Source organism: Coccidioides immitis (genome assembly GCF_000149335.2).
Source record: "Coccidioides immitis RS genomic scaffold supercont3.2, whole genome shotgun sequence".
Classification (NCBI taxonomy): Eukaryota; Fungi; Ascomycota; class Eurotiomycetes; order Onygenales; family Onygenaceae; genus Coccidioides; species Coccidioides immitis.
In genome coordinates this window covers 1,825,307-1,852,192 of record NW_004504309.1, presented here as the reverse complement: position 1 = coordinate 1,852,192, position 26,886 = coordinate 1,825,307, and the positions used below count along the sequence as shown (strand labels likewise).

Sequence of the window (26,886 nt, the reverse complement as noted above, 5' to 3'; positions counted from 1 at the left end):
TGTTTGCTATTGGCAATCAACAAGACACATTAGTTAAAATAAATTCTAGACGGGTGAAAGACCCAGACGTAGGACGCATTTTCCACGAGATTTGGGGAGTCAAAAAGGTTGAAGCAGTTCAGGGCCATCCGATACATCGCACAAGAAAAAGAAAAGCCCAAGCAAACAAAGGCATTGCAATAAGAAAGCCAAGTCACTTCATTCAGCAAGCACAGAAGCTTTCTCGCCTAGAGGAAAATCAGAGACACAGAGCATATAGAGAACTCTATGAAGGTCGGATTCATTTGCGTCTGACAGGTGTAGCTGGTCAATCACCAGCTTGTAGACATACGGAGCGCATTCGTCGGCCTAAACGGCTACAAATAGCGGTTCTTTCTGCTGATATTCAACCCTTTTCTCCATTGTGATAAATAGGCCGTGCAAGTAGGGCCCCAAAAAAAGGTTGAAGCAGTTCGGGGCCCTGATCAAGGCCTGAGATCCGATAAATTGCCGTCGTCGTCAGGCGCAGGGACAGCGGCAGCTATTCAGGACCCGACAGTCCGGGCGTGGGCGCTTAAAATTACCTCGCCATCCTCGTCCTGGTGTTCGCATCACGTCAAGGGCCGGGGTCGATGGAGGTTGAATTTAAGCTTGTTTTGGTTGGCCGCGGAAGTGGGTCGCGCCGTGGTCTAAAAATGGAAAGGCTTGGCACCACATGACCAATGGGCGTCATCGGTCGCGCGCCCTCCCGCCTTTACATAGTCTATACACACCCTCACCAGGCGACATTGAGCACCGCGCAGGGCATCAAGGCCCAGAACGTGTATGTATATGAATTCACTTGGTGGGCAACGCGTTCTCCTCCACCCAAGAAGGAGAGAAGAGCATCTTTCCCGGCGGGAAATGCTTCCCTGCTCGCTTCCTCCGTGCAACAGCTCTCCCTGGAGAATCCCACCCTCCAATCCTTCACTGCCCCGAGTTGCGAGATGGCCGAAGGGTCGAGCACCGTGCCCGTTGTGAGACAGACGTCTGCGGAGTGTCGACGGGGCTCCTCACCTTTAACCCAACTTCGTCATCGTCATTACCATGATCCGCTAAAGTCAAGTGGAACCTCTCCGGTACTCCGCGGTTCCCGGCGAGCCGTATCCTTCTCTGACACACTCTGCGAGGCCCGTCAATCCATCAAATCATCGACGGATGACTTTATTAGACCACGGGCATCCGTTGAAACCGATGGATCCTATTGGCAGTCCGCTCCCTTGGCGCTGGCCCTAGTGCCTGCCATCGGCGGCATTTTCTTCCAGAACGGGAGTGCAGTCCTTACAGACGTAACGCTGATATGTCTTGCCGGTGTATTCCTCAACTGGTCTGTGCGTCTACCATGGTAAGAATAACCAACTGACCGACAATCTCATTCTCTCGTAGTAGCTAACTTGGCCGTAGGGATTGGTATCATGCTGCGCAGGAATCTACGCGTAGACCTCCACCAAACGAGGTCTTTGATTCGGAAGACAGGCCAAATGGCGAAGCTAGCCGAAGCGATCAAGAAACCGCATTGGCGAAAGACACTCAGACGGACCATTCTCAGAAGCAACCCCACGGAGCTGGCATGGGCTCTAAAGCAAGCCGGGAGCTTCATATTCATGAAATGATTGCTCTTGCATCATGTTTTATCTTCCCTGCCTTTGGAACCTTGCTTCTTCATGCTATTAGATCGAAACTGTCACGGCCGTCTGAAGGTCTTATTTCGAATTACAATCTTACAATCTTTTTGCTCGCTGCTGAAATCCGACCTTTGTCTCACCTCCTAAAGCTAGTGCAAGCCAGAACTCTCCACCTACGGCGAGCAGTAGAGTCAACGTCTCCAAACCCTGATATGATGGATGCTACAAAAATCGCCGACATTTCTAGGCGTCTCGATGAATTGGAAGCACAAGTTGAAGAGCTGTTGACTCACAAATGTGAGGATCAGACAGCACAAGAGTCCTCGAGTGAACTTGAACAGAAACTATGCGAGATCGAAGCCCAGGTGCAGAAAGCTATGCAGGTAGATATTGCTGCTTTGAATCGTGCTGTTCGCAAATACGAGAAGCGACTCACGACATCAGCATTGGATACCGATACGCGATTCGACAACATCGAGTCCCAGATCCGCAACATTATGTTTAAAAAATCTCCTAGCCCTAAATCTCAAGGCAACCTTCTCTTACGCTGGATACGGGTATTGGCCAAGTGCATTCAGCTAATCCTCCTTTTGCCATGGCATGTCTTAAGGAGAGTAGTCATGCTTCCAATTTCGGTTACAGCATGGTGGTTTTCTATACTGACGAGAGTCCTGGGCTGGGGTGGATATCCAGAGAACGCAAATGCGAAGGATTCTATTCGGCTGAAACGGATCCGCCGTCAAAATTGGCATTGAGTTATGACGACAGTCGAGGAATTATTGGTATAATATTCACACAATTGACATATAGTTCTGGTAACGACAAGTATGAAAATCTATACGGAACGAGACCAATGTTCTCCCAAATCACCAAGAAACTAACTAAGATCTCGGGTTTTGCCTTATCATGTGTTCTATGCATATTTCAAGCTGGCATATGGAGTCCTCTAGGTTTTGAAAGCATTTGTATATTCATGAAATTCATTCTAATGATGATAATCTTAATGTATTCAATAGCTTTACAAGCAGTGAGAAGCAAATATACATAGCCAACAAGTCCCCTGTGTATACGGGAACAACAACATTATGGCTTTAAGTTATATGCAATGCCAACATCATGGTTGCTACCAGTCGAAACTCAAAACAAACAACTAATATTCAGGATGTCCACGTCCATCGTTCCAAAAGCAAAAGCGATTGGTTCCATCAGCTGTCCGCCTCGCTTCTCAAGAATGGCTCTATAACAGATCTCTTTCTCTCTGCTAACACTCGCCTCTCTTTGTCTTTCTCGGGTACTGGAATGTCCTTCGAATATATGACGTCTGCGAATATTGCCACAAATGCCTTATTCACTGCTTGACGTCTCGCAATTGAAGAGGTAGCTATGTTAATCGTCGCACTACTGGTGGGAGGCCTTGAATGAGAGACAGGGACATTGTTGTCATCACTACTCGACAGCGTGCGGCTGCGCGATCTGAATGGGAATGAGAATGTAATGGATGGACGAGGTAGAATGGGCGCAGCCATTGATATTGAGGGGCTCAAAGGTTCTGTGAGGTCTGTGGAACGACGGTCGAGAGAAGATATAGAGGGTGTTGTTGGAGTAATTGGTGACACGGGTGTTGAAATGGGAGGCGGTACTAATGGCGCAATTTCACTGGAAATGCGGTTAAGCATGAACGTAAGGAATGTAAAAGAGACGCTGTGGGCCGGTGATGAAGCGAGGGCTTCGAGGACTTGGGACTGGGACTGTTCCGGTGATAAAGAAGCAGACATCGACTTTTCGTAAGAAAAAACTTGACTTTCTACCTCGCTCCATAGCGCCCGAGTAATAAGCCCGTCATATAGAGACCGTAAGAATGCAAGGAGGGTTTCAGCAAGAAGCTCTGCTCGATAACGTGATGGAACCTCAGCAGGGAACTGAGCGAAAAACGGGGCACCAGTATCTAGTCCCTCGCGGATCAAGCCTAGAAGCTTGTATCGCTCACGGCTGTTCCTCAGTGACCATGTTTCGGGTTCAAACGGCCAACCAGCCCGCTGACAACCCCAGGGACGTGCGTTATTCTCTGTATCATCACCATTACCAATCATACCCCATTCTGCTATGGAACGTTCCGTGAGTTCGGCTACTGCTTCAGTCAACCGGAAAAGTTCGCGGGGAGCAGATGTTCGGATGTTATCGATCTGGTTATTTCCGGACAAATAGGGCGAGAGACTGGCAACGTCTAAACTCCTAATGCCTCCTTCAGGAATTCGAGTGAGCTCCTCCAGTGATAGGCCAAAGCATGACAGTAACCACTTCCCACGAACCGAAATGAAATGATCTCGGCCACTAGAAACACGTAAGACTAGTATGTCTTCAAGTTCAGCTTCACCAGTGTTCAGCTGCCGAACGAAGTTCACGTCAAAGACACAAAGAACAAGTTGTACGTGTGCTGATTCGCCAGGAGGCAATGTATACTCCTTCTGGGAACTTGACGTCTGCGCATGGGCATCCGCAGGCCAATCTACCTTGAGATGGAGCCAGGGGGGAGAAACACGAGAGTCTTCATCAGCAGCCACAGGCCTATACTGGAATGAGAGAGTGGCTGGGACACTACCGGTATTCGCAAGTGTTACGCTCCGCGATATCGGGACATCGTAACGAACTTGTCCAAAACTGACGGTGTCTCGATCGGCAATCCCGTTCGGGGCGAGTTTGTGGTCTTCGGATATGTTGGCGGGTTGATCAACGACAACTGTAATATCTGGGCGCGCCTCGTTCTCAGCCTTATCTAGCTCTCTAGCAACCTCTTGGTGCACCTTTGCCTTTAAATCTTGAATGACGGCATCGTATGTCAGAATAAAATCGGCATGTATGGGTTTATGGTCCGAAGAAACAATATCCTGATGTGACCTATAGCAGGTCATATTCAGTGAGCCCCCAGAGCCATTTCCTTGGTCGGTATCTGCGACTATATCCTCAACTGTGTCTTCATTCTCATCATACTCCGCTCCATCAAACTCAGGATCATAGTCAAAAAGCACGTTGTCATCTTCCGCCTCTTGATCCAATCCAAGATACTTCATCTCTTCATCCCTTTTCCTCGCATCTTCGTCTTCTTTCATCCGTCTCTGGTATTTCAGATAGTCTTCCTTTGTTCGATACAATATTCGATCACACCAACTTGGGCTCCGTTGCTTCTCGCCCGAATCGAACTGCCCAATACGACCAATATCGTATTTGTAAGTGGGCAAAAATTTTATGTCACCTTCTCTCCATGCCTCATAAAATGCTTTCCGGTTCTTTTGTTGGGCGCGTAGTTGGTCGTGTGGGAGAAGGGACGCAAGAGTAGTCTCTAGGGAAGCAGGATCCTGACATGTTTCGACGTCATTATCCGCCATTGAAATAGCTTCAGAGGAAAAATTTCCTTCCGAGCGACTGAATTCCTGGGAACATCTAGATTTGGCGCTATCCGTGTCACGTTTGGGCAACGGACCGAAGTCATTTTCGGTATGCAAATGGAGGAGTCGTCGCACATCCTCGCCTGGAATGTCTTCCAAACGATAATTCAAGTCACCAAACCAGAAAGCAAATTCCTCATCTCCCAAGGTTTGGCTTGATGTAAAATCTACATCATCGTCACCTTCGATAGGATCAAACTTCGTCCGCATCACAATCTGCGAGGCGTCCCAGTTCCTCCTGTCCAAGCTCGCTTTGTCAGCCCCGGCGGAGAGGTGACAGTTTATGAGAACAATACGTGTTGCTCCACCGAGAACTATACGCGTTGCAACCGCTCCTTTGTTGCCCATGTACCCCATCAATCCGGTTCCAACACTTGTAGAACTAACGGAAGAGATACTTGGAGCTATTGATTGAGAGGCATAAACCAACAGGAGCAAGCCAGTGAGCTGCTGTGAGGATATGAGGGTATAACCGGAAGGGAGCGCCTTGTGGATCGCTTCTTTCCACTTATTTGCTGGGGCTGGATCCACGTATGGTCTCAGCGTCTCGGCCGGAGACGAAAGATCAACAATTTCCTGCAATCCTAGCACAAAAATATCCATGTCTTCATCGGCAGGTTGAGCAGCTCGATCGTTAACAGTCGCGTTCCGGCTGGGTCCTTGCAGTGAAGGTGGCTTTCCTGCGCACCGTTCATTACTTCTATTCTCATCGTTAGCAAGGGAGGCTCCATCGGCATGTCCCAGCTCAACATTCTGAGGTGCGTCCTCGCCAACGGACTTGTCCGTCCTTTCGAGAGGCCCCGCAAACCACCTCCCAAGATCTTCCTCCGTTCCCGGCAGTGCCGCAACGTTCCATGATCCTATTCTCACCTTGACCGTTCGTTGGCGGATATATTCCGCTCTTCTGGCGTGTACTGCTCGGGACAATGTGTTGAGGTTAGACGCTCCTTGAGCACCGTCTCCGTCGTCCGGCTGGTCCGGGAATGCACCTGGAGCTTCGCGAAGGGGGGTGGGCGTGGAGGACTCGTGGATCGACATATTTCACTGGAGTATAGCGTCGCGAATGGAAGCGTGCTCTATTTGTAGCATTGTGCGAGTGTTAACTTATAAGGTGTTTTCAACGGGTGTCTGGCCGGTCAGGTGGTCGCGGCGCAGCTCTGTTCTGCTGCAAGGCTCCAGCGATGGCGAGAGTCAAAAGGTATCGTATGGGGAATTTGTAGACATTGGACATTCCACCAAATGGGATGGACAGACCAGGTTCCATTGGCTTGGCCATCAATTAGATCTGTGTTGGAACGCACCGGTATTCATGGCTGTGTGTTGATCCTCCTTGTCGATGTTGAGGGGGAACGATGACGCTGACGTCCGTGGGCCAGGCGCGTGGTTAAGTAAGTAAGTACTCCGTAGTTAGTTGGGTAACACTGGTAATCTCACATCATCAACACGATCAAAGTACGGAGTATAGAACGGTTCCCTTCATCTATGCTTCTCTTTGGTTGAAGCAGAAGATATCGAGAAATATTGTGGATTTTTAATGAGATCGCCTGGAGATGATTCGTCTTTGAGCTCCAATTCACCGTTGAGTACTTTTGCGCATCGCAACCCGCAGCAACAGGCCTGACATCAGCAAACTTCTCTACCCCCTCGGTAAACAACCTCCAACCTTCGGATTACAAATTAGATATACAAAAAACTAACGTCTTCAAGGGAATCAATTATCCGCCCATGGCTACTAATTCCCTGGCTGTTTCGCCGCCCACCCGATCCAATGAGGAGCTCAACATCACCGTTGTGCGCCGATACAATCCCTCGATATCCACAATCCTGTCGCTTGCTCAGTTTGCCGTGGTATACATCTTCAGTGCGACTACTCAGACATGGGAGAAGTTAGGAATCGAGGGCACTTTGTTCGTGTGCCAGCGCACGAAAGGAGATCTGGGCGAGGAAAGGTACAGCGTCATGGTTCTCAACAGGCGTGGAATGGACAACTTTGAGGCCAGACTAGAAAATGGGGACGACGTTGAAATCACTGATGAATATGTTATCTTGAAGGCGGACGATGACAAAGGCCGCGAAGGCGCCATCCGCGCAGCAAATGGGCGGACGTCTATGATATATGGATTATGGATCTTTTCTGAACCTGCACCGAGCTCGACAGCTGAGACAAGGACGCTGAATGCGCAGATGATTAAAGAATGCGCAGTGCATGGCGGGGAAAGTAGGAAACTTGCCGAGGAGAGGCTGGCCGCTGAACGCAACCAGAACATGCTCGTTGAGGAGGCTCCGTCCGCCACACCAATGAACCGGCAGATCTCTTTGAAGGAGCTTTTCGGTCAGCAGAGAGCGCAGGACGATGCGTGGAGCGTCAAAGTTCACAGCCCGGTGGCTGAATTCAATCCTCAAGCTCAGCCCCAAGGGCCCACCAATCAACCAGTTGGCTGGCCTGCACCTCAAGGAGTCCCGCCAGGACTACTTCCAGGAGCGCCAAACGGAAATGACGTGTTGGGCGACTTATTCCGAAAAGCGGGCATTGGACACCAAGGATATTCCTAGGTACTATATTCAACGCCTAGTATCCTATTCAGATCCTAGCTGTCGACACAAATCATGCGGGATTTGCCTTTCAAGACTGATATCGGATCATATTACATTACTCTATAGACATACCTGATGCTTGATGCGGACTACAAGTACAGAATTTTCTAACTCTCCAGGAATTATTTCCTTGCCCTATAATCGTTTATGATGTCTCTTATGAACCCAGAGACTTTATCCGCCATGATCTCATTATGGCCTGAACACGGACGTTAGCACCAAATTTTCGCAAATAACGATCGGTACAAGGCGGTCGACACTTACGAATGCAAAACCCATGCTCAATACCATCGTCGCAGACGATCATCTTCGGCCCACAGCCACCCTTAGAGGATCGTGCTTGAATAATCTCATCTCTCGTCTTCTCGGCCACCCAATGGTCGTTACGACCGAAATAAAAGACCAGCTTTGTAAGGTGTGACTCGACATCATCCGACGGTTTATTTTGCTCGGATATTCCCCAGATTTCGTCACTCCACTTGTCGGGACCAATCTGCTCCATTTCCTCTACAGCAAGGCGCCTAAACCCCATTAACTTCTATTCTACGCTAGGATTCTAGGCCACGACAACCGTGGGGCAGGAAGGGTGATTAAACACTTACAGGGCTTGCCTGATTCCTGTTCTACTTTTCAGGAACGCAATAGTGGTATCAAGAGCATCCTCTGGAGGATCCTTCATAGTATGACGGACCCAGCGACGTATTACTGGAGCAGGTGTCACGGAAATCAGACTTTTGACTGCTAGACTGGTAATAACATCCAGCCATGGAATGTATCCAAGTGTCTATAGAAACAATCAGCACAAATGTTAACGAATCAACCATTTTCAAGCCCGGCCAAGGCAAGAGATAGATTGAACGTACAGTCATTCTCTTTCCTGATGGTGACTTCGCAATGTCAACCACTGCGGGAAACAGCATGAGAGCTCCAATGATATCCATCTCGACATCCTCCTCGCCCTCGCTATTACTATGATCTGAAAGCGGCCCGTTTCTTTCTTTTTCTCGAGTAGCCCTTGCTTTCTCCCTTTCTCTTCTCCTCCTTAATAATTCCATAGAGATATATGCGCCCATTGAATGGCCTAGAAGGATGACTTTTGGCCGTGGCTTTCGCACCTTAACCGCATCTTTCTCCTGTCCGGCAGCCAGAGCGACGGCAGTCGCAGCGGTCGTGATCTTGTCCTGATACTTGCGGACAAACTTTGCTAGATTGCTCTCCACGTACTCCACCTGGGATGACAGCGAGTGAATAGTGTCCGTTGACGAAAACGTAGTCAAATACGAAGAAATATAAGAAGAGGCATCCTCAATCTCAAACCCCGCCAGAGACCTGCCCGTAATTATAAATGATTCATCGGAATTAGTATTAGGATAGTTCCACAGCTCACGCTTCCTCGAGCTTAGAGATTCATGATCGGATTTCTCACTATCGCTGCCGGTGCCCTTTTTGCTCTTCTTGCGGCCCGCGATCTTGAGTTTACGAATGGGGCTCTCGTCGCTACTATTATGCCCGCTGCGCGTGCTGCTGCCGCTGCTCCGTAGAGTGCTGTCTCCGTCCCCTTCGTGCGATCCGGTTCGCTTTTCTAGCTGCGCAGATGCCAGAGACGCAAAGGCATCTGAAGGGGAGGAAGAGGAAAGATTTGACGCGACAAGAGACAGAAAATAATGATAATACGAGACAACGCCCGGATTGCCGGGTATGAAGTACACTAAGACCGGATCCCCATCCTTCGAGCTGCCAACCTTGGTGAGAAAAGAGTTCGGGGTGATTCGCGTCTTAGACGGGTTCATCCTGCAAAGAGGATTCGGGCGTTGGGCGCCGTCAAACTTGTGGGTTTGAGTGGTGAAGGTGAATATAGAAATAAATCACGATTTGCTCGTGCTTTTCCAGAAGAGAAGAGCGCCAGTATGTTGCTTATTTCGAGAGAGCAGAGGAAAATGGGGGGTGTTTGGCAGAGAACTAAACAAAAATTTCTCTCATGGGAAAATTATCGACGTCAATGCTTCTTTATAGTTCTTCAACGGCAACGGAATATGGGGAGAGGAATGGGGATTTCAAATCAACAGCTCGGCTTTCACGCGGAATCTCCACCATTTTTTCCCCGTTTTTATCTCAACAAAACCGAACAAATGATAAACTCAATTAGCAGATGTAGTTACTTATTGCACCAACTATTTTGTTTAGAGCTGCTATGTACCACCGAGCCATCGCCGCCACTGCCGACGAAACCGAGTGGCAAGAGAAAGCTACCAGAGTTAAACTGACGTCGGGACCTGACTTGCGACCTTTTTTTTAATTAAAAAAAAAAAAAGAAAAAAAAAAAATCATCCATTCCAGTGGTATCTAATGTACGACTAAGTCTTGATCCGTCACCAAAACCAGTAATAGAACAGAGCAGGATGGTAAAAGATATAAGTAACACACGGTAGAAATGCGAAACACCACACACGGTGAGAGAAAAGAGAAAAAAAGCTGCACGGTAAACGCCGCCAACACTTCAGAAATAAGCTGGAAGATCTCAATCAAACAAAAAGCCCACATAGCACCCCTGGATATTCGGAATACACATGCAAATACGCCGTTGCTTCCTTGGTGTCGTTTGATTAGTTCTCGTTGAGTAACATATTATGTTTTTCTTTTTGGTGCCCTGCCGTATCCTGGCATGAAAAACGACAAAACAATAACGCGAAGCCCGAACTGCGAGAATGGAACATCGATGAAGAACGGCGCATAAAGGCAGAAACTGGAAATGCTAGACACCTATGAACCTATTCCACCGTGGTTGCTATCGCCTCCACTGTCACTCTCAGCAGCATTTCCTTTCATTGTCCCATCTTGACTGTCCTGCGGGCCGTGACTAGAGGCTTGATCGAGGGTCTTCAAGACGGCTTGTGTTGCCGAGCTCATGCTTAGATTAAAGGATATCTTCTTGCCTCCCGTTCCAGCAGGAGTAGTGGAAGAAGATTTATCGCCAGCATTACTGTGCGTAGGTGACAAGGTAGATGACTGCCCAGAAATGCTCCTCTTCATTGATAAACCACCAAGCGTTGAAGAACCGGCACTGCTAACACTAGCACTCGAGCCACGGCGTTTTGATGCAGAAGATAATTTGATCAATTCATCGTCGTCGTCGTCCTCTTCACGACGCCGCTTCTCAGAAAACCGTTCTAAGAATCGCTCGCCACTGAACGATATTTGTGATAGCGTGTCACTTGAGGCCGTAGACAGGGGCTGTCCGCCAATTTGCGGATCTGACACTACTTCCGATCCAGTAGGGGCTTGTCCGTGTTCGGTCACTTCCATGGCGTCATCGTCATCGTCAGGGTAGTCGACCAAGGGTTTAGCCGCAGGAGAGGCTGAGCCATTAAGAGCTGCACTGGATTCGGCGGCGGGTTTACCCTGCTGACACGAAGCCATGAGTTGGGCTCTACTCTCTAACATACTTTGCCTCATCATTTCACTTGATGAGAAGAATCCTACCTCGTCTTCCTCATCATCCGATGCATCGAAATATTCCTCTTCTGCTGCATCCATCTCTCGGACACCCTGCCAGCGGTGACCACCGTTGATGAGATTCCGGGTAGGAGTTGTAGATTCATCTTGGCTAAATAGTGTGGCGTCTGGTTGGGCGCCATATCCTTGCATCTGATCGTAGCGAATCATTAAATTCTGAAACGTGTCAACATAGGTGATATCCTTTATCTTCTCGCGATAGTTCTCGACAACGTGGATGATAATCGGCTTGATGTTTTCACGTTTGACATACTCAAACAACTCTAAACACGCAGAATTGAGCAAATTATCGCGCGGCATCGTTTCATATACTATATTGAGAATGAGTTCAAACGTATTATTGTGCGTCATTTGGGAATAATAGAATGTGTCCTGCAAGCTGATCAAAGTCCGGAAAAACTTTAGTGCAGCTGGGGAAGTGTGTCAGCAGCAGCCGATTGATAAGTTTTATAGAGGGAACATACTCAGTTTGAGGTGTTTCTGTGGTACTGTGAGGAGCTGCGCTATTCGAGGCGCGAGGGACTCTGCATGCATGAGATTACGGCTCCGAAACAGATGTTGGCGAACGAAAAAGGTGAGAATATCAACTAAGTGCGAGAATAATGCTACCTCTTGGAAGGTTAAATTGCCAACTAGAAGTGGACGAGTCAGTACTCAGCTGCACTTAAATGAGACTGGAGCTATTGTCTTACGGTCAGATCTTGCCTCTAACCTCTTTAGAGGCAGAAATAGCCGCTTCGCTGACTCGTCGAAGTGATTCTGCACAAATGTATCAGGAAATACATTTTGTGACCGCAACTTTGGTAAGAAATCGGCACCCATCCTGCTCAAGACTTCGGGGACTGGCGTCTGGGGATCTAGAAGGACCTTGATTGCATCTGCCAATTGGTTTTTAACTCCTAGGTCTGTCTCTGTGTGTAATAGCTCAATCAAAGTGTCCGTGAGAGGGACTTTCTTCTCATTAACCGCCTTTAACATATATCCTCGCATCATTATAGGGTCATGATCTAGAAGAGCAACTAGTATGTCCACACCGGTAGTCCTGAGAGCAGGTTTCGGGTGTTTCACAGCGTACGCGATAACTGGAAATAGGCCATGGTTGATAAAGCTGCCAAAGAGGCTCCCGCGGGCCGCGGCTTGCAGGTTCTTCGCAATCAACGCGCATTGGTGGATGAATTGCACTGCATCTTCTTTGCGCTTGTTGTCTGTGTTCCTTGGGTTAAACAGGGCAAAAAGTTCGTTCAAGAACGGGGTGTTAGCCTGGAGATGTTGAACTATGTCGACTTGATTGAAGAATATGAGGGAATTCAGAACCGAAAACGTCGGATCGTCGAGGATTCTAGCGAGCACAACATCTTTCAAATATTGGAGGCGCCAGGTATGCCGGATCTTCCGTAGGATTATCGGATCCTTGATAGGCACGACTTCCTTGTAGCGACTGCGATCGTTGAGGTATTGTCGGTGGTTCGCCTTGTGGGTGGGAAACTCCGGATCATCTATGCAGATATCAGTATCGGCCCGTTCCCCAACACTATGGGGATTTCATTACGCACATTCTAGAGCACCCACAACCCCGCTAATGACGTGATCGCTCACGACTAGCTCAATGATTGTGTTATCGTTCAATAGAATCAAGGACTTCATTATGTTACATAGCCTGTGTAGATCGGGGAGGCTCTCAAGATCCTCGGCGACTGATACTAAAGGGAGGAGCTTTAGGATATATTCGTCGCGGATGACGAACTTGGAGATGGCATCTCGGCCTGTTTGCGTGGTGGTGGATGCGCGCATCGCGTTCTCTATCTCAGCGAGATTTCCAAGTTCCGGCGGAGGGAGCATTATCGGATTGCTTAAGGAATCAAGCGCGTCGTCAGAAAGCGAGTCGTCTAATAGACATGTTAGAGGGACCAGGAATTGGGGGGGGGGGGGAAGATGGACAAACCAGGACCTAATCCCATGAATTGCTGCTGAACATGCCGTACGAAATCCCTAAGCATCAACACATCAGTGGACCCCTGCGGCTCGCAGCCAAGAAGAGTATACGCACCATATCACAGCGCAGCCCTCAGCCTCTTGAAAACTGAGAGCCATATCCGTGCCGTTCGGCTCCGTCCACACGATCAAGGTTTCTATCCCAAAGCCATCAGTTTAGCAAGCTTCCCAGGCAAAATGCGTTTGATGGCGATCCAACCTTGCTGTTTCTGATATCCATCATCCCTCGATATCTTTGTTTCCAGTAGCATGCGGTCCGGCTGATCCTCCGACTCGACCAGTATTTTAGGCTCATCCTGTCAGGAATTGTCAGTCAATCGCTTCCATCACAGTCGCGTCATTTCATTTGAGTGTAGTGAAATATAGTCAACAACCACGCGCAAGAACACGGGCCGGCCCGTCCGCTGCGCATGTTTGAAGGGGGAGAAAAGGCCAGACATCAGTCGCGCGAAGAGCAGAGCATACATCGAATATCTGGCCGGTGCAGAAGCCGGTGCCTCTATCAAACCAGTCATTATCCTTTAACTCGTAAACTTTGACCCGCTTTCGATCGTTGGGCGGCGGGATCGCCGGGGCCATCATCTGGCGCGGCGGGCGTTTTTGTCACGCCGATGACACCTCGGGTTGCCTCGACAAGAGCGGATGTGCCAAGACGCGGAGACTTCCAGGGCGTTTTTCAGGCAGGATGCAGCAGCAGGTAGGATGGGATGTGGGAGGGATGCCTGCGCGACGCGAACACAATGGAGATCTCTCGCGATGCGGATGAGCGGAATGGCACGGACGACGGAGGAAGCACGGAAGAAATTTGCTTGCAGGCTTAACGCACGCGACGGGCGGTGGAGGGATGGCAAACGGTCATGTGGGGGCCCGAGCAGGGCTGCCTGGTCAAGCAAGTCGAGCTCACAGAAGAATAGCAGCAGCCATTGACAGAACCAAGGTGAAGATGAGGAACAGTTGTTTTTTCTCGTTGTTCCCAGTAAGATGAGGCGGGCAGAGCGTGAAGACTGACGATGTCATGTCATGTGAAGTGAGAGTGTGGTTTTTGCTGCAGATCTTCAACTCCTCCACAAAGCTAAATTCTCCTTTGCAGCCCAAAGAGTGACGCTTTCGGAGCCCTCGACTGGATGCCTGAGACCGAGCTGCAAACTGCACCAGGGCCAGAGATAAATGTTATGGGATCGAACAATGCAGGACTGTCAACATCAAATCACCCAAAAACTGATTAACACAGAAAAGGAGTCTGTTGAAGAGCACAGTTAGATTGGTGTGAATGTGAGCTATGGGTACAATACATATGCGTAGCTACACTCAGAGTACGGTGCTCTCTCAGCAAAGTACACAGGCAAAGACAGGCACAAATAATAAAGATCAAGCTACTGATCCTTTTTTCAGGATTTGACAAATGACATTCTTGCAGGATACTGGACAAAACTGTTGCCCCTCCGATACCAAATTTCTCCTTGACAATACTCCAGGCAAAGCTCTACCAATTGCCAACAAGAAAGCCTCGAGATTGCACAAGACAGAAGACCAACAGCTCTAATGCGGGTTCATTGAGCCTCTACATGTGCTATGCCGTCAGTAAAGGTAAGCCTCGATGATAGTGTTCAGCTTTTCATCCAATAAGGCTGCAAGGCTCATTGACCACAGAGCAAGATACCGATCCAGTGGCATATGGGAGGGAGGCCTCACTAGAAAAGGGAATTTCCCGACAGTTACCAAGGTCCGTGTCCTCAATCATGACCTCGTATTTCACGAGGTAAGGGATGAGGGATAACATCCAAGCACTTGAGCCAGGAAGAGCCAGTCGCTTCATTGACCTGTCCAAAACGGCAACGCCAGATTCGCAATATCAGCCCCTGCTCGCCTTGACGTCCCTTTTGGGAATCTAGAATCCCAAGCCAGCGTTTGATTTGAAGCAGACGAGAAATCAGACTATGGTTGCATACTCTAGAGCTTCATTATTTAGCGTGTATCGGACATGCCTCTTCCTCAAGGTCTCACAGCGGACAACTCGACGTCAGTTCACATTGTAGACATAGAACAAACCGTGCCGCGTGGATATTCAGGATTGGCGGTATAGTTGTCCCAAGAAGCAGTGATATAACTAGTTAATTATATGCTGGTCGTTTGTTCTGCTTCGCTTCAATACAATATGCAAAGCAACGGCTTCAAACACGATGTTCGGCAGCGAGAAAGTCTCGGGTTGGAAAATAAACGAATAGCAGTACGGAGTGACTGGCTATTCATTTGCTCCCGGTGACAATCGCCCGGAAATTGGCGGAAACCGATATGCACGCCATCACGGACAGTGACAAGCATCCCACCGCGACTAGCGAACTGCATGACGGGAAACAGCTTGCCAGTCTCAGGGCTCCGCACGGACAGGAAAACCATATCGGCCCGTCCGCATCGGCATCGCCTAAACACTCCGTGTAACGTCTCTCTAGCCGCGGAGGATCTCACAGCCCGGTCACGGCGTCTGCTGCTGGGCACATCTGACCACAACGGTCCAAAACGTCTCTTTTTGCCCCGAAAGTGACAAGATCGGCTGCCCCTGCCACGCGGGAACGGGGGCGTGTTGCTAAGCGCAAGTCCCAAAAATAGGTTCGGCGCCTTAGCAATTGGGGTTAAGAAGCTTATTTTGCTTTTTCTGGCGGGCGAGAAAATATTCCGGCGATAAGCAGGGAATTTTGTGGGGGGGGGAATGGGATGACATTTTGCTTTTTTTTTTTTTCCTTTTTTCTTTTTTCTCTCTCCTCTCTCTTCCCCGTTCACTCCAACGAAGGGAATTTTCCTCTTCTCTACAGCAAGCGACTTCTGGAGTTTTGCGCTTGCTTGACATTCATAAAGCTCCAACTAAAAAAAGAACTCTCGGTCTACTCAGTCCCGTCTACTCCCGAGCTGCTGCCATCTACCCCGCAGGGTAGCTTCGATTCCGATATCATGGCTGATACGAACAACAAGGGAGCCGATATCGTCGAGTCTCCCGTGACCAGCGGGCGCACATCTCCTCGCAATGACCGCCCCAATGGCGATGAGCATGAGGGCAATGGTTCTCACCAGGATGTGACCGTTGCGGAAGCTTTGGACGAGAGTAAAAAGGGATACTTTGCGTACTTCCATACCCGCGAATTCTACGTTGTTTTGCTTCTTGGGTGAGTCGCTTCACGGCCCCCGATCGAATCCCCTAGTTGGCGGCTGGTTAGGACTAACGGCCTTCTCTTGATATCGTGTAGACAGGTCCTGGCGCTTTGCATCACTGCAACGAACACCTTCACGAATCTTTTATCTGTGGCTGGAACATCCATTCCTTCTTTTCAGACTCTCTTTAATTACATTCTTCTCAACCTGGTCTATACGAGCTATACTATATACCGTTATGGGTTCAAGGACTGGTGCCGACTTATCTACAAAAGCGGATGGAAATGTTAGTTCAGAGAATTATACTCTCCCAAGAACGAAATATACATGACAAATAAATTACGATTGCTTACTGGTTGCTTCGCAGACATGATCTTCGCCTTCTTCGACGTCGAGGGCAACTACTTCGTTGTCAAAGCATACCAATACACCACCATCCTCAGCGCCCAACTCATCAATTTCTGGGCCATCGTCATCGTTGTCGCGGTATCCTTCTTGCTCCTTCGCGTGCGCTACCACTGGGCCCAATACATTGGTATCATCGTCTGCATCGGTGGCATGGGCGTCCTCTTCGGCTCCGACCACATCACCGGCTCCACCGCCGGCGAGCAGAAATCCCGCGGCGACCAAATAAAAGGTGATCTCTTCGCCCTCCTCGGCGCCACGTGCTACGGCTTCGCCAACGTCACGGAAGAATACCTCGTCAGCAAGCGCCCTCTCTACGAGGTCCTAGGCCAGCTCGGCCTCTACGCGACGGTGATAATGGGCGTTCAGGCCGCGATATTCGATCGCGGTTCTTTCCAAACGGCTAACTGGACCGGCGAGGTCGGCGGGTACCTCACCGGCTACACGATCTGCCTCTTCATATTCTACTCTCTCGCGCCGATTCTGTTTCGCCTCGCGTCGGCGGCGTTTTTCAATATCAGTCTTCTTACAAGTAACTTCTGGGGTGTAGTTATTGGCGTTAAGGTGTTCCAATATACCATACACTGGATGTATCCCATCGCGTTCGTGCTTATTGTTATTGGACAGTGTATTTATTACTTGGGTCGCAGGGTTCTGGGGGAGGCAACGAAGCCTTGGCTGGGAAGGAATCAAGAAAAGGGCGTTGCGGGCGTTGGCACGGCTAAGAAGAAGATTAATTCGAATGCGGGAGGGGTTGCCAATGTGGTTTGAAATCCTGCAGTCTACTCCGTACGGTGATGGCAGTGTTTCTTTTATTTTGCTTGACTGTTCTGCTGACGAAACATAAGGACGCTGGTCTGTCCCGGAGAGGGTTTTCTTCCCGTTAGGCATAACTGGTCGGTATGATGGAAAATATAGGTGCTCCTCGAACATATCCACCCGAATCTTGTATCAATTCCGCAATAACTGATGTAACTAATCTTCAATGTGCGCAACAATGAGATGGATGTCTTAAGTGTTATGAAACGTACTCTCTAGGCTAATTTCCCGATGTATGTATCATCTACGGAGTACTCCGTGTGTTAATAGCATTTCGTGGTTAGACGCCTACTACAAGCTCCCAAGCGTATCATTCCGCTTCGACCATATTAGCGTTGCTTCATTGCCCATGAATCATCTTGTCATACTGACTCGAATACATCGCAATTTAGCCTGGCATAATAGTACAGTGGACGAGAATGATATAGTCGGTGCATGATAAGGAAGGGTAGTCCAAAATGAAGGAAAAAAAAGAAAGAAAAACCAAAAATTCACTTCAAGCCTATCAGTACACGTTGGAAAAGCATTCATAAACCAAAACATCCCACAAGGTACTCTAAAAAAAAAGAGCAAGGAGCAAACACCAACAACATCCAAAATATCGCCCCGAGTACCCTGTGCATCCAACACATGTAACCCCTTTTGACATCCAAACATTAAGTCCATAGGGTAGATAATAGCCCAGCAGAAGTTAGTTAGCTCAGCGGCGCCGTAAACATCCCCCAAATCCAGACCGATCCAAACTTAGACAAAAGAAAGCAGACAACTACATCTCCGAAAAATGGGAAACCAGGAGGCAGCCATAGAAAAGGGAATATATCCTAAATACCGGCCAAAAACCATGTGACAGGACACCGAATTGCGCCTGTCTAGGCCCCCCCCCCCCCAAAAAAAAAAAAGAGCCAAAGCCAAAACCAAATTCAGGACAATATGAACTTCATCAACAGAAGAAGCACAGAGATAACAAAACAAACAGCGTCATAACGAACTCCCAACCAATAATAGAACCAGTTCAATGAAGCTGCTATGCCAGCTAAAGCCAAACACATCACCGGCAAAACCAAATGAAATATACGTCGTCAAAGATCTGCTGCGCGCGCGTACAATCGAGGCCACCCTGAGCTTCAATATAACCAGGCGCCAAGCAAATGCTTTGACCTCCTTTTGCAAATGGGAAACGATCTCATCAAATTGTCCCAAAATCCATTCCCCAATGCATGTCCGTACGAAAATTGGAAATATAGCTGGCAACCCTCCTTAAAATAAAAACGCCATACTTCGCTTCCATGTAAGAAGAAGAAGGAAGAACAGTGGGGGGAACCTGCAAGTAAAAGGAACAGCCAATATCACGAGAAGTCATCATCTTTTAGCCCCAGACAGAAGCTTGGACGCCAAGAGAGCCTTTGGACCTCCACACACCACTGCCGTTGCCCCAGGGAAGACCAACATTGCCGGGCTCCTTCTTTCCAGTGCTTGAGGCTCCGGCGGTGCCAGTGTGCGTAGAGGGTGCCGCATTGGGCGCAACTTTCTCGTTTCCATTAGAAGTGGTATTTGGACCCGTGGAACCCACAACCTCACTAGGGGAGAATCCATAGCTCAACGGAGAGGGCAGAGGGGTTGTCGAACGCTTGTTCAGAGCTGGATTGGGAGCCTGGCTGGTTACAGGAACAGGACGGGAACCAATCGGCCCGACAGCGCCGGTGGCCGGCTTGTTGTTATCAGGGTGCGATGTTGAGATGTCGGTGCTGGCACCTGTTGCCGACGAGGTCGAGTTAGATTGCTGGTTCGAGTCGAAGATGCCATAGGAGGCCTGGTTCGCGTTGGAGCTTGGGGACGAAGTGCTGTTGGCACGTGACCGGGGTTGCTGCGCGACGGTCGATTGAGCGGCAGGGGCCCCGGCGGGGGTTTGGCCGGAATTCTCCGAGCCAGGTTGGGCATGGGCCTGACCAAGACCGCCGAAGGGATCCACACCCCTTGGAGAGGGGCCTCGCGCGCCGCTTGCAGTCGTATTCGCAGTGCCAGATGGCTGGCCGTCGTCTCCGAGGCTTCCATTGGGGAAGAAGGAGGATGATTCATTGCCATACAGGGCACGGTGCTGACGTGCAATCAATTCGCGTCGGCTTTCTTCGCTCATCGCAGCAGGACTCATGGAACGATCGGATTTGTTTCCAGACATTTCGGCAAGAAGGCCTTTTCCCAGTTCATAACGAGTTAAGATATAAGTACAAACCAGACCATCACTCAAACGATTCAAGCAGGAAGTGACGAGAGGAACAAATTTGGTGACGGGGAGAAATAATATCGCGTCTCCACACAGGATTAAGGTAGAAATGAATTAAAACGATTGGAATAACAATACTCATCACGTACTTCGGTTATATTGTTGCTCCTGATGATAATTGCGGAGATCCCTCTCTCGTTGCGCTGCCAATCGGCGTTTCGCTTGCATCATCTGTTCCGCTTCGCTGGGACGGCCCTGGAATCGCTGCGCGGCGTAAAATCCTTGCAGGTTGGAGGCAGAATGTGGGCGAAGATTATCGTAATCGCTGATAGAGTGATGACGTGGAGGGCCCATGCCACCTATCATTCTTCCATCTACATTTCGATTCGTAAGCTTGGTGGTAAAATATAACTTTGCCTTGCGCTGGGGGCTTTACCATAGTCGTAGGGGCGTCCCATCATAAGGGGTACTGATTCTCTCCGTGGCATTGAGTTGAACAATTTCCCGCTTTTCACCAGGTTATCGATGGCCCGATCAACCTCTTCAAAAAAAAAAAAAAAAGTCAGTTTCACCTTCAATAATGGATCCCCTTAACCGAGACACATGAATGCTATGATAGGTGGTAGCCATGTGGACAGACTCAGCTATCATAACCCAAGTGTGTTTGGTGTTTTCCCGCTGGACAAGGCTGATACGGCATCAAAGAGATGTTTCATACCATCGAACTGAGAGGCAAAGGCAGGTGAATCATCGCGCTGAGCGGTAGAGCTTGTGCCTATGGTTGTCAGGAGTATTAGCCGAGACATTCTCCCATTTAGACTTGGCAATGAAATCTCGACGTACCTGATCGTGAAGGGGGAGCAGGTTGCTCCCAGGAGCCCTGGCGGACGGGAGCTTGCCAGCCTTGGGGTTCGTAGTACGCCATAATTGCAGGTCCAAAGAAATCTGTTCAAGAAACCCAAATCCAAAAACTTCCCGTAAAAACCCAAAACACTTTTTCTCAGCAGGGAAGACGCCGAATTCCCAGCCGTAAAGAAGAAAAAAAACAAAAAAAAAAAAGGAATGGACTTTGGACAAGCAGATTCGTGACCGTTCTAGACAGTAAAAATTTATTAATAAAAAGTACGTTAAAGACTCAAGATGTCACACAGACAATTGGGATATTATCGAAGGGGAGGCATGAAGGGAAGAGAGCGAGGGTGAAGAGATGAAGTGAAGCAGGGCGAAAGGAGCTGAATTTTGGCCTCGAGTGAATCGAATCGAAGCGATCGACATGCAGAGCAGGGCATGCTAGCGGACTCTCATTGGCGGTGGGCAAGCAAACTGCACGCTTGTGCTTGAGAAATGGAATAACACTCACAAAGTATAAAAAAGAAAGGCCCTTAGAACTTCGCACGGAAAAAAGTTGAATCTCTCTCGACAGACCCACGAATCGACGGGGGAGTGTACTCGAGGCGTAGCCGTCCCTGAGGAGTAGGAATGTGAGAAAAGGAGGGCGAGGAGAAGAACGAGGGAGGGCGATGGAGATGGGAGCCGGATGGATGAGCGAGAGAAGACGTTCGTTCAGGCCAGGAGAGAGGGAAAAAAAAAAATTGAGCAGCAAGGGAGGAGGAAATGGAGCGGCAACGGCGCCGGTCGGGATGGAGACATACCGTACTGTAGTTACCGTAACATTACCTGACAGGGACCGCTGTCACAGCCGCCCTCCGCCCAGCGCACGCAGTCACTGATCTCCATAAGATCGGATTATTGAAACTGGCCTTTTTCTTTCTGGATTCTCATAGCCAACCACACATCAGGGTCACTGTTCTATTTTATTCTTTTTTTTTTCCTTGATCTTTTTTATCAAAATCCTCCCCCCGCTTACGGATGTTTTTGAGCTGTGGCCGGGGCAGTCTCGTTACAAACAGATTGTCCTCTGTATTCGGCGGACAATTACACAGGATCTTACGTCGCTCGTCCCGTAATTTTACATCCTCGTCAGATCTCCAACACGCACCCGAGCAGAACCACCACCAAGCAGCCAACGCTCCGGCCCAGTCGACGACGCAAAATGTGCGCAGCCTTTATTAATTGGTTACTAGATTGGCCGTCATCCTCAGCCCGGTTCTTACTCCCACCCAGACATAGCTAACCGCCTCCTACACTCTACGCAGAGCCATGTCACTCCGCTTGTCAAGGCAAAAATAGCGTCGCAGCCAGTGGGTCAGGCGATTATCAGAAATTAACCGCTAAGGCCTCACGTCTGCTTGTCACCGGCACTCCCGTTACGTAAAGCAGGATTCCATGGAGCTTGTCACTTCTTCCGTCCGTCCATGCTCCAGCGCTTGTCCAGACAACTCGAGAAATCTTATCTCCGGACAGCTCTTGTCCGCTAACTACGGGGAAGGATGGCCCTCTTGTCGAATCATAAAACCCAGCACGATAAAGGCCGACTCCCGCCTTGTCTGCAGGCTGATCAAAAAAAAAAAAAAAATGAGAATGACGTGAGAGGCTCGCAGGGCAACCAACAAGTTACTTGCAAACCCCGGAGCACCCGATATGACGCGCTCGGACGACTCCGTAAAACATCTTGAGATCACTGGCTGCCTAAGATAATCTCAGTCCAGCGGAGTGCCTCGCAATAGCCTGTTTGCTCCCCTCCAAGCTAATCAACTAACTGATGACTACCTCGAAAGCGGTTACACAGCGAGGTCTCGAGAACATGAGTCGCTACACTTGCAGGACATTCCTTAGCGTTTGTCTTGTGTTGCAATTTCATTAATTTTATATTGATCTCTCCACGGTGCAAATAATCAAGGATCGGATTCCATCCCTGGTAGCTTTCACCAAAAGAACGAATCTTGTCAATGGAGCCAGCCACAAGGGTCGTTCGGCAAGTGTGGCCAACGGGGATCAACCCATGTTACGCAGCTCGACCTCAAAAATGCAATGTGTCGAACTGTGATCAAACGGGTGCTTTAGAGACGCGATCCGCGATCTCAGAACGCGCAAACTTGTGTATAACATAGAGCCATATGTACGATAGCTATCGCACAGGAAAACAAAGCCCTCTCAAACGGAAGATTCGCATCACGATTGCTTCTCTGGACAACGAACCGCCAAAACCCCATGGCGGCTCGTATCTCATCCCGCAGTCTTTCTTCTTCACTACTCCCAGCCAATCATCCGAGAAGCACACCCATGTTTGTGGTATGACCACTATTAAGAGCAGAAGGTTGACCTTCAGGAAAAGAATGCGGCAGTTACCCCCCCCCCCCCCCCCCCCCAGTTGACGCCCCGAGAGTTCAACCACAATCTTGGCCTTTTCGCTGTTCCCCCGCATTTCGAGGGAGGATGACAGGTTAACCGAAATCCTTCTTCACACCATTCTCGGTCTAATATCCGTCCGAGCGACGCCAAATATCCTGATTTCCCATTGCTGACTCACTATCCGCAGTGTTGCCTCAACTTACTATTTTCAACACCATCTTGGCATAGCCTCACATTCTACGCGCATTCCAGAACAAACAATGGAAACTTCGTCCAGAGTACTCCATTTGCCCTTGCATTTTACGGCCTTGCACCTTGCAGGGTCCCCTCGCGCAGATCGTCATCCAGAGTTTCGTTCGGGTGGTATGCCGGCTACATGCAATGAAAGCAAGACTCTTGATTGCCCTGGGCAGGGAAACCCTGCTGCATGGCTCCCAAGGTAGACACCCACTGTATAGGGACCAGCATGCACGGATATTTTTGCTTCGAAGAAATGGGTACTACATGCGCTGCGGCAGTAGACATACATACACCTTTCCTCTTCCTCTTCCCGTGAAGCGAAAGGATCTCTACAAGAAATGTAACAGGAGACAGGCTATTTACTTGCTTTTTCTCAGGGAAAATTGGCCTTCAAGGCCTTTTTTGTTGATTTTCAACCAGGTGGATTTATACACTTTTGTAGAACACAAGACTGCTTGCCCCTTTCATCTATTCTTTGAATCCAGAGCCTCGTCAAAACAATTATATTGACTGCTGACACTTTTTCACAACAACAACAAAGACATTTTCAAGATCAATTCACCAAAAAACCACACACATAGTCCCTTTCATGTGTTATCATGATGTCAGCTTTCTTGGGAGTCATGATCCTCAGCACTTGCCTCTTCATTTGCTGGAGTCCTGAAACTGCCTACTCTCTTTGGCTTTTAAACCAAAAGGAGGTATTTTCTGACTCTCTTCAGAAAACTCAACACACACACACACACACACACACACAGAGCATTGCCCTTCCACCAGTCATTTTAAAAATCTTAATCAAAACCATCCACAATATCCATATCCATCAGGAGTCATCTTTATCCAAAGCTTATCGCCAACGCCGCATCTCCCCTCAGAGAATATAGCAAACACCTCCGATGAGCTGTAGATCTTACTACACATAAACCTCATTGCTTTACACTTTTTGCCAAAAGTACATACCACATAGCGATGTGCATCCAAATTCTTGCCAGATTTGGGTGCGAATGTGTTGACATGATAGAGCTATTTGTTTGTCCAGAAGCAGTGGAGCTCAAGCGTTATTGTAATCCTGAAGCCAGGGGCAGCATCGAAGAAGATGTAGAAGGGCCATGCGACATCTGTATGGATACCCAGGAAGACACGAGATTTGGAAAACCCAGGAGAGTACGGACTCGAAGACGATATAAAGGTGGCAATGCCGTGTGGATGAGGTTGCTGGGGAATTATAAAAGGAGCCAATCGAAGTATCGACAAACGTAGTGACGGATGTTGTTATGTAGCAATTTTGTTGTTTCTTTTTTTAGTGGGTGGGGAATTGAGAAATATTACGTCAAGGTTGCAGCGCCTCTTCGGTTTCTAGAATCGAGGATATTATTGGGTGTTTTGACAAGTTGATGGCGTTGTGGGAGTCTTGGATCAGCGCAACGTCGTCCCTTCTTCTGTGAGCTTGTAAGGTGGGTGAGAGCACGTTCCAGGTGTCGACAAGAAAATGTATTTCAGATGCGGCGCAGTTTATTCGTTCCTGCATGAATATGGCCTTCCAGTAATGGGTCGGCTCCGCTATGTCGGAACTCCAAAGGTGCAGAGGGGAGAGACGTGTATTAAAAAAAAAAAGGAAGGGGGAAAGGGGGGTGTTCGCATGGATTAGCTGCAACTCAGCCCTATGCTTGCCGCAGTCGGTCATTTAGCCAATCCCATCAACAGACAAACCTAGCCGGCAGTCAAGTAGTCGGAATTCCAAGATGAAACAGCAGTGGTCCTCTGACAATCAAAGACACGTTTAGTTGAGGTAGTCTCCTGTAGTATGTCCCCCGACATGTTGAGGACCTCGCAAGTAAAACCATCGCAAGCCACCGACATCGGTATGATAGCGACCCTAGAGCGGACTGGCTTTGTCGGTCTGAAACTGAAACCAGCCATGCAGTTACCAAATGTTGGGGGGTAACGATGCAGACAGGCACGGAACTCAAAGCTCTTGCCGATACTATCAAACTAAAGTTGATGAGGAATTCTGGAAGCTCGGAAGTTAGTTAATGGCGGGAACAAGTGTCTTGTTAAACTGGCCCCGGGTTTTGCGAGACAACCGAGTTATTAGTAAGGTTCAGAGCATGTGACATGGCTGCAAACGTCCGTCGAGTTTGTGATCGAATGAGGGAAAAAGAAAAAGAAAAAGAGCCCGAGTGATTTGTCAATGCTAGTATGTCTTGACGAGCTCAAGAGGCTAAGAAGAAAGTTGAAAAGCAGTCGTTGCTTGCGGTTACAGCCACGCTCTGCCACATGTCCGACGGAAAGTCACTGTGAATGTGCATCCCGTGGACAAGCCAAAACAGCCCCAGCGCTTCGAACAAAAAGGTTCTGATGTCCTGCACCCTTTTCTTCATGCACGTCCAGGGTCCGACACCTCCGAACGGGGAGAACAAGAAAGGATGAGGAGTTAAAAAGAAAAGGAAAGAAAAGAAAAGGAAAAAAAAGAAAAGGGAGGAAAAAAAAAAAAAAAAAAAAAAAAAAAAAAAGAGAGAGAGAGAGAAGGTAAAAAAAAGGAAAAAGCTGAATGGCAAGGCATAACTTTCGACGTCTTGTTATTAGTTTGTTTATAATTTGCAGGTAGCCTCTTGACGCCCTGGGGGAGGGGCATGGCTGGCTGGTCTGCTGAAAAGAGGCGATGCACCCGGGCCCGACTCGGTCGGCATTCTCACAGAGGAACCGGCGCCTGTGCATGCAACTCCGAAGGGATCAGGCATACGGGATGCGGGGAACGAAAGAAGCAATGATGACGGGACCGGCGATGGACAAATGCGGTTTGGCGAAATCAATGGGATAGGATATGAACTATTTAGTAGACTAGGGTTCGTGCACGACAAAGGACGACTTGACCCTCCACGATGGGCGGATTCCCAAGCAGCGAATGACGAGGAAGACGACATCCATCCCGGCCAGAGCTTCCATGCCATTCGATTGATGGAAACGGTTGCGATAGGGCTTCTTTTCTTTTTCCCTTGCTTTGGTTATTTGCTTGCTTTTTTTTTTTTTTTTTTTTTTTTTTACTATATGCATTTCTTTTTCTTTTTCTTTTTTTTTTTTTTTGCCCTTCCTTTCTTTTCTTTTTCTCTCTCTGGCGTCCGTGTTGGAAGATGCCAAATGTGATTGAAGGCGAATCCCATGCAAGGGAAACATCGGGCCATGATGAGGTGCGGATAACTCTCCCACAATATGCAGCCTGGCTGGTCCGCTTAACAGTTCCCCCCGTCATATGTCTGCATGTGCGCATCCCCCGCAAGTAAACGTCTATACCCAGCTGGATCATACATGGGAGAAGATGATGGTGATAGGATGGTGTTTAGTTAGTGTAGCCGCCAGGAATTGTCACCTGGGAAGGGGAAACAGACTATTCGCCCAGCAACCCGCAAGCAGCCTTAGACAATGGCAGAGGGCGGGAGAAAAGCCAGTCCCGGCGATGCTTGAACAAAGGGATCCTTCAGTAGGACAGGGCCTGATGTGGTGGTGGTGCAGAGTTTCCATCCAGGTAACTCCTGTGTAAGCTCACGCGGATCCGTACGGGCCGTGACTTGCGCGCACAGCACTTCTGCGGCGGGATGCACGGTACACACGCGCGTAAGAG

The 26,886-nt window shown here is 48.9% G+C and overlaps 10 protein-coding genes across 10 annotated transcripts; 4 read left to right on the top strand and 6 right to left on the bottom strand.

The window, feature by feature from the left end:
* Positions 1-701: 701 nt before the first annotated feature.
* CIMG_06158 (uncharacterized protein) lies at positions 702-2,695 on the top strand (the record flags this gene model as incomplete). Its single annotated transcript, XM_001242261.2, has 2 exons — positions 702-1,363; positions 1,423-2,695. The coding sequence occupies 2 exons, from the start codon at positions 702-704 to the stop codon at positions 2,396-2,398; spliced, it is 1,638 nt and encodes a 545-aa protein (XP_001242262.1). The 3' UTR covers positions 2,399-2,695.
* Positions 2,629-6,406, bottom strand: CIMG_06157 (phosphatase). The gene has a single exon (XM_001242260.2). It carries the CDS (start codon positions 6,122-6,124, stop codon positions 2,849-2,851), a length of 3,276 nt encoding a protein of 1,091 aa, XP_001242261.1. The 5' UTR covers positions 6,125-6,406; the 3' UTR covers positions 2,629-2,848.
* A 107-nt stretch (positions 6,407-6,513) lies between these two features.
* CIMG_06156 (decapping enzyme Dcp1) lies at positions 6,514-7,803 on the top strand. Its single transcript, XM_001242259.2, has 2 exons — positions 6,514-6,733; positions 6,794-7,803. Exon 2 carries the CDS (start codon positions 6,812-6,814, stop codon positions 7,637-7,639), a length of 828 nt encoding a protein of 275 aa, XP_001242260.2. The 5' UTR covers positions 6,514-6,733; positions 6,794-6,811; the 3' UTR covers positions 7,640-7,803.
* CIMG_06155 (uncharacterized protein) lies at positions 7,708-9,700 on the bottom strand. Its single transcript, XM_001242258.2, has 4 exons — positions 8,545-9,700; positions 8,284-8,465; positions 7,946-8,202; positions 7,708-7,880 (listed from the first exon to the last, which is right to left on the bottom strand). Exons 1-4 carry the CDS (start codon positions 9,469-9,471, stop codon positions 7,804-7,806), a joined length of 1,443 nt encoding a protein of 480 aa, XP_001242259.1. The 5' UTR covers positions 9,472-9,700; the 3' UTR covers positions 7,708-7,803.
* Positions 9,701-9,992: 292 nt separating this feature from the next.
* CIMG_06154 (uncharacterized protein) lies at positions 9,993-14,184 on the bottom strand. The gene is made up of 9 exons (XM_001242257.2): positions 13,652-14,184; positions 13,386-13,482; positions 13,242-13,323; positions 13,137-13,183; positions 12,748-13,080; positions 11,887-12,690; positions 11,659-11,826; positions 11,162-11,604; positions 9,993-11,080 (listed from the first exon to the last, which is right to left on the bottom strand). The coding sequence occupies exons 1-9, from the start codon at positions 13,766-13,768 to the stop codon at positions 10,442-10,444; spliced, it is 2,730 nt and encodes a 909-aa protein (XP_001242258.2). The 5' UTR covers positions 13,769-14,184; the 3' UTR covers positions 9,993-10,441.
* Positions 14,185-14,371: 187 nt separating this feature from the next.
* CIMG_13022 (uncharacterized protein) lies at positions 14,372-15,422 on the top strand (the record flags this gene model as incomplete). Its single annotated transcript, XM_004445269.1, has 3 exons — positions 14,372-14,424; positions 14,604-14,773; positions 14,843-15,422. 3 exons carry the CDS (start codon positions 14,372-14,374, stop codon positions 14,947-14,949), a joined length of 330 nt encoding a protein of 109 aa, XP_004445326.1. The 3' UTR covers positions 14,950-15,422.
* Positions 15,423-16,132: 710 nt separating this feature from the next.
* Positions 16,133-17,761, top strand: CIMG_06153 (solute carrier family 35, member F1/2; the record flags this gene model as incomplete). The annotated part of the gene is made up of 3 exons (XM_001242256.2): positions 16,133-16,344; positions 16,426-16,616; positions 16,698-17,761. The coding sequence occupies 3 exons, from the start codon at positions 16,133-16,135 to the stop codon at positions 17,504-17,506; spliced, it is 1,212 nt and encodes a 403-aa protein (XP_001242257.1). The 3' UTR covers positions 17,507-17,761.
* Positions 17,762-17,920: 159 nt separating this feature from the next.
* On the bottom strand, positions 17,921-21,367 carry CIMG_06152 (uncharacterized protein). The gene is made up of 6 exons (XM_001242255.2): positions 21,136-21,367; positions 20,619-20,869; positions 20,494-20,550; positions 20,212-20,316; positions 19,925-20,149; positions 17,921-19,744 (listed from the first exon to the last, which is right to left on the bottom strand). Exons 2-6 carry the CDS (start codon positions 20,698-20,700, stop codon positions 18,921-18,923), a joined length of 1,293 nt encoding a protein of 430 aa, XP_001242256.2. The 5' UTR covers positions 20,701-20,869; positions 21,136-21,367; the 3' UTR covers positions 17,921-18,920.
* A 625-nt stretch (positions 21,368-21,992) lies between these two features.
* On the bottom strand, positions 21,993-22,888 carry CIMG_13021 (uncharacterized protein; the record flags this gene model as incomplete). Its single annotated transcript, XM_004445268.1, has 4 exons — positions 21,993-22,222; positions 22,294-22,364; positions 22,436-22,590; positions 22,799-22,888. The coding sequence occupies 4 exons, from the start codon at positions 22,886-22,888 to the stop codon at positions 21,993-21,995; spliced, it is 546 nt and encodes a 181-aa protein (XP_004445325.1).
* A 777-nt stretch (positions 22,889-23,665) lies between these two features.
* On the bottom strand, positions 23,666-24,955 carry CIMG_13020 (uncharacterized protein). Its single transcript, XM_004445267.1, has one exon. It carries the CDS (start codon positions 24,949-24,951, stop codon positions 24,598-24,600), a length of 354 nt encoding a protein of 117 aa, XP_004445324.1. The 5' UTR covers positions 24,952-24,955; the 3' UTR covers positions 23,666-24,597.
* Positions 24,956-26,886: the final 1,931 nt, after the last annotated feature.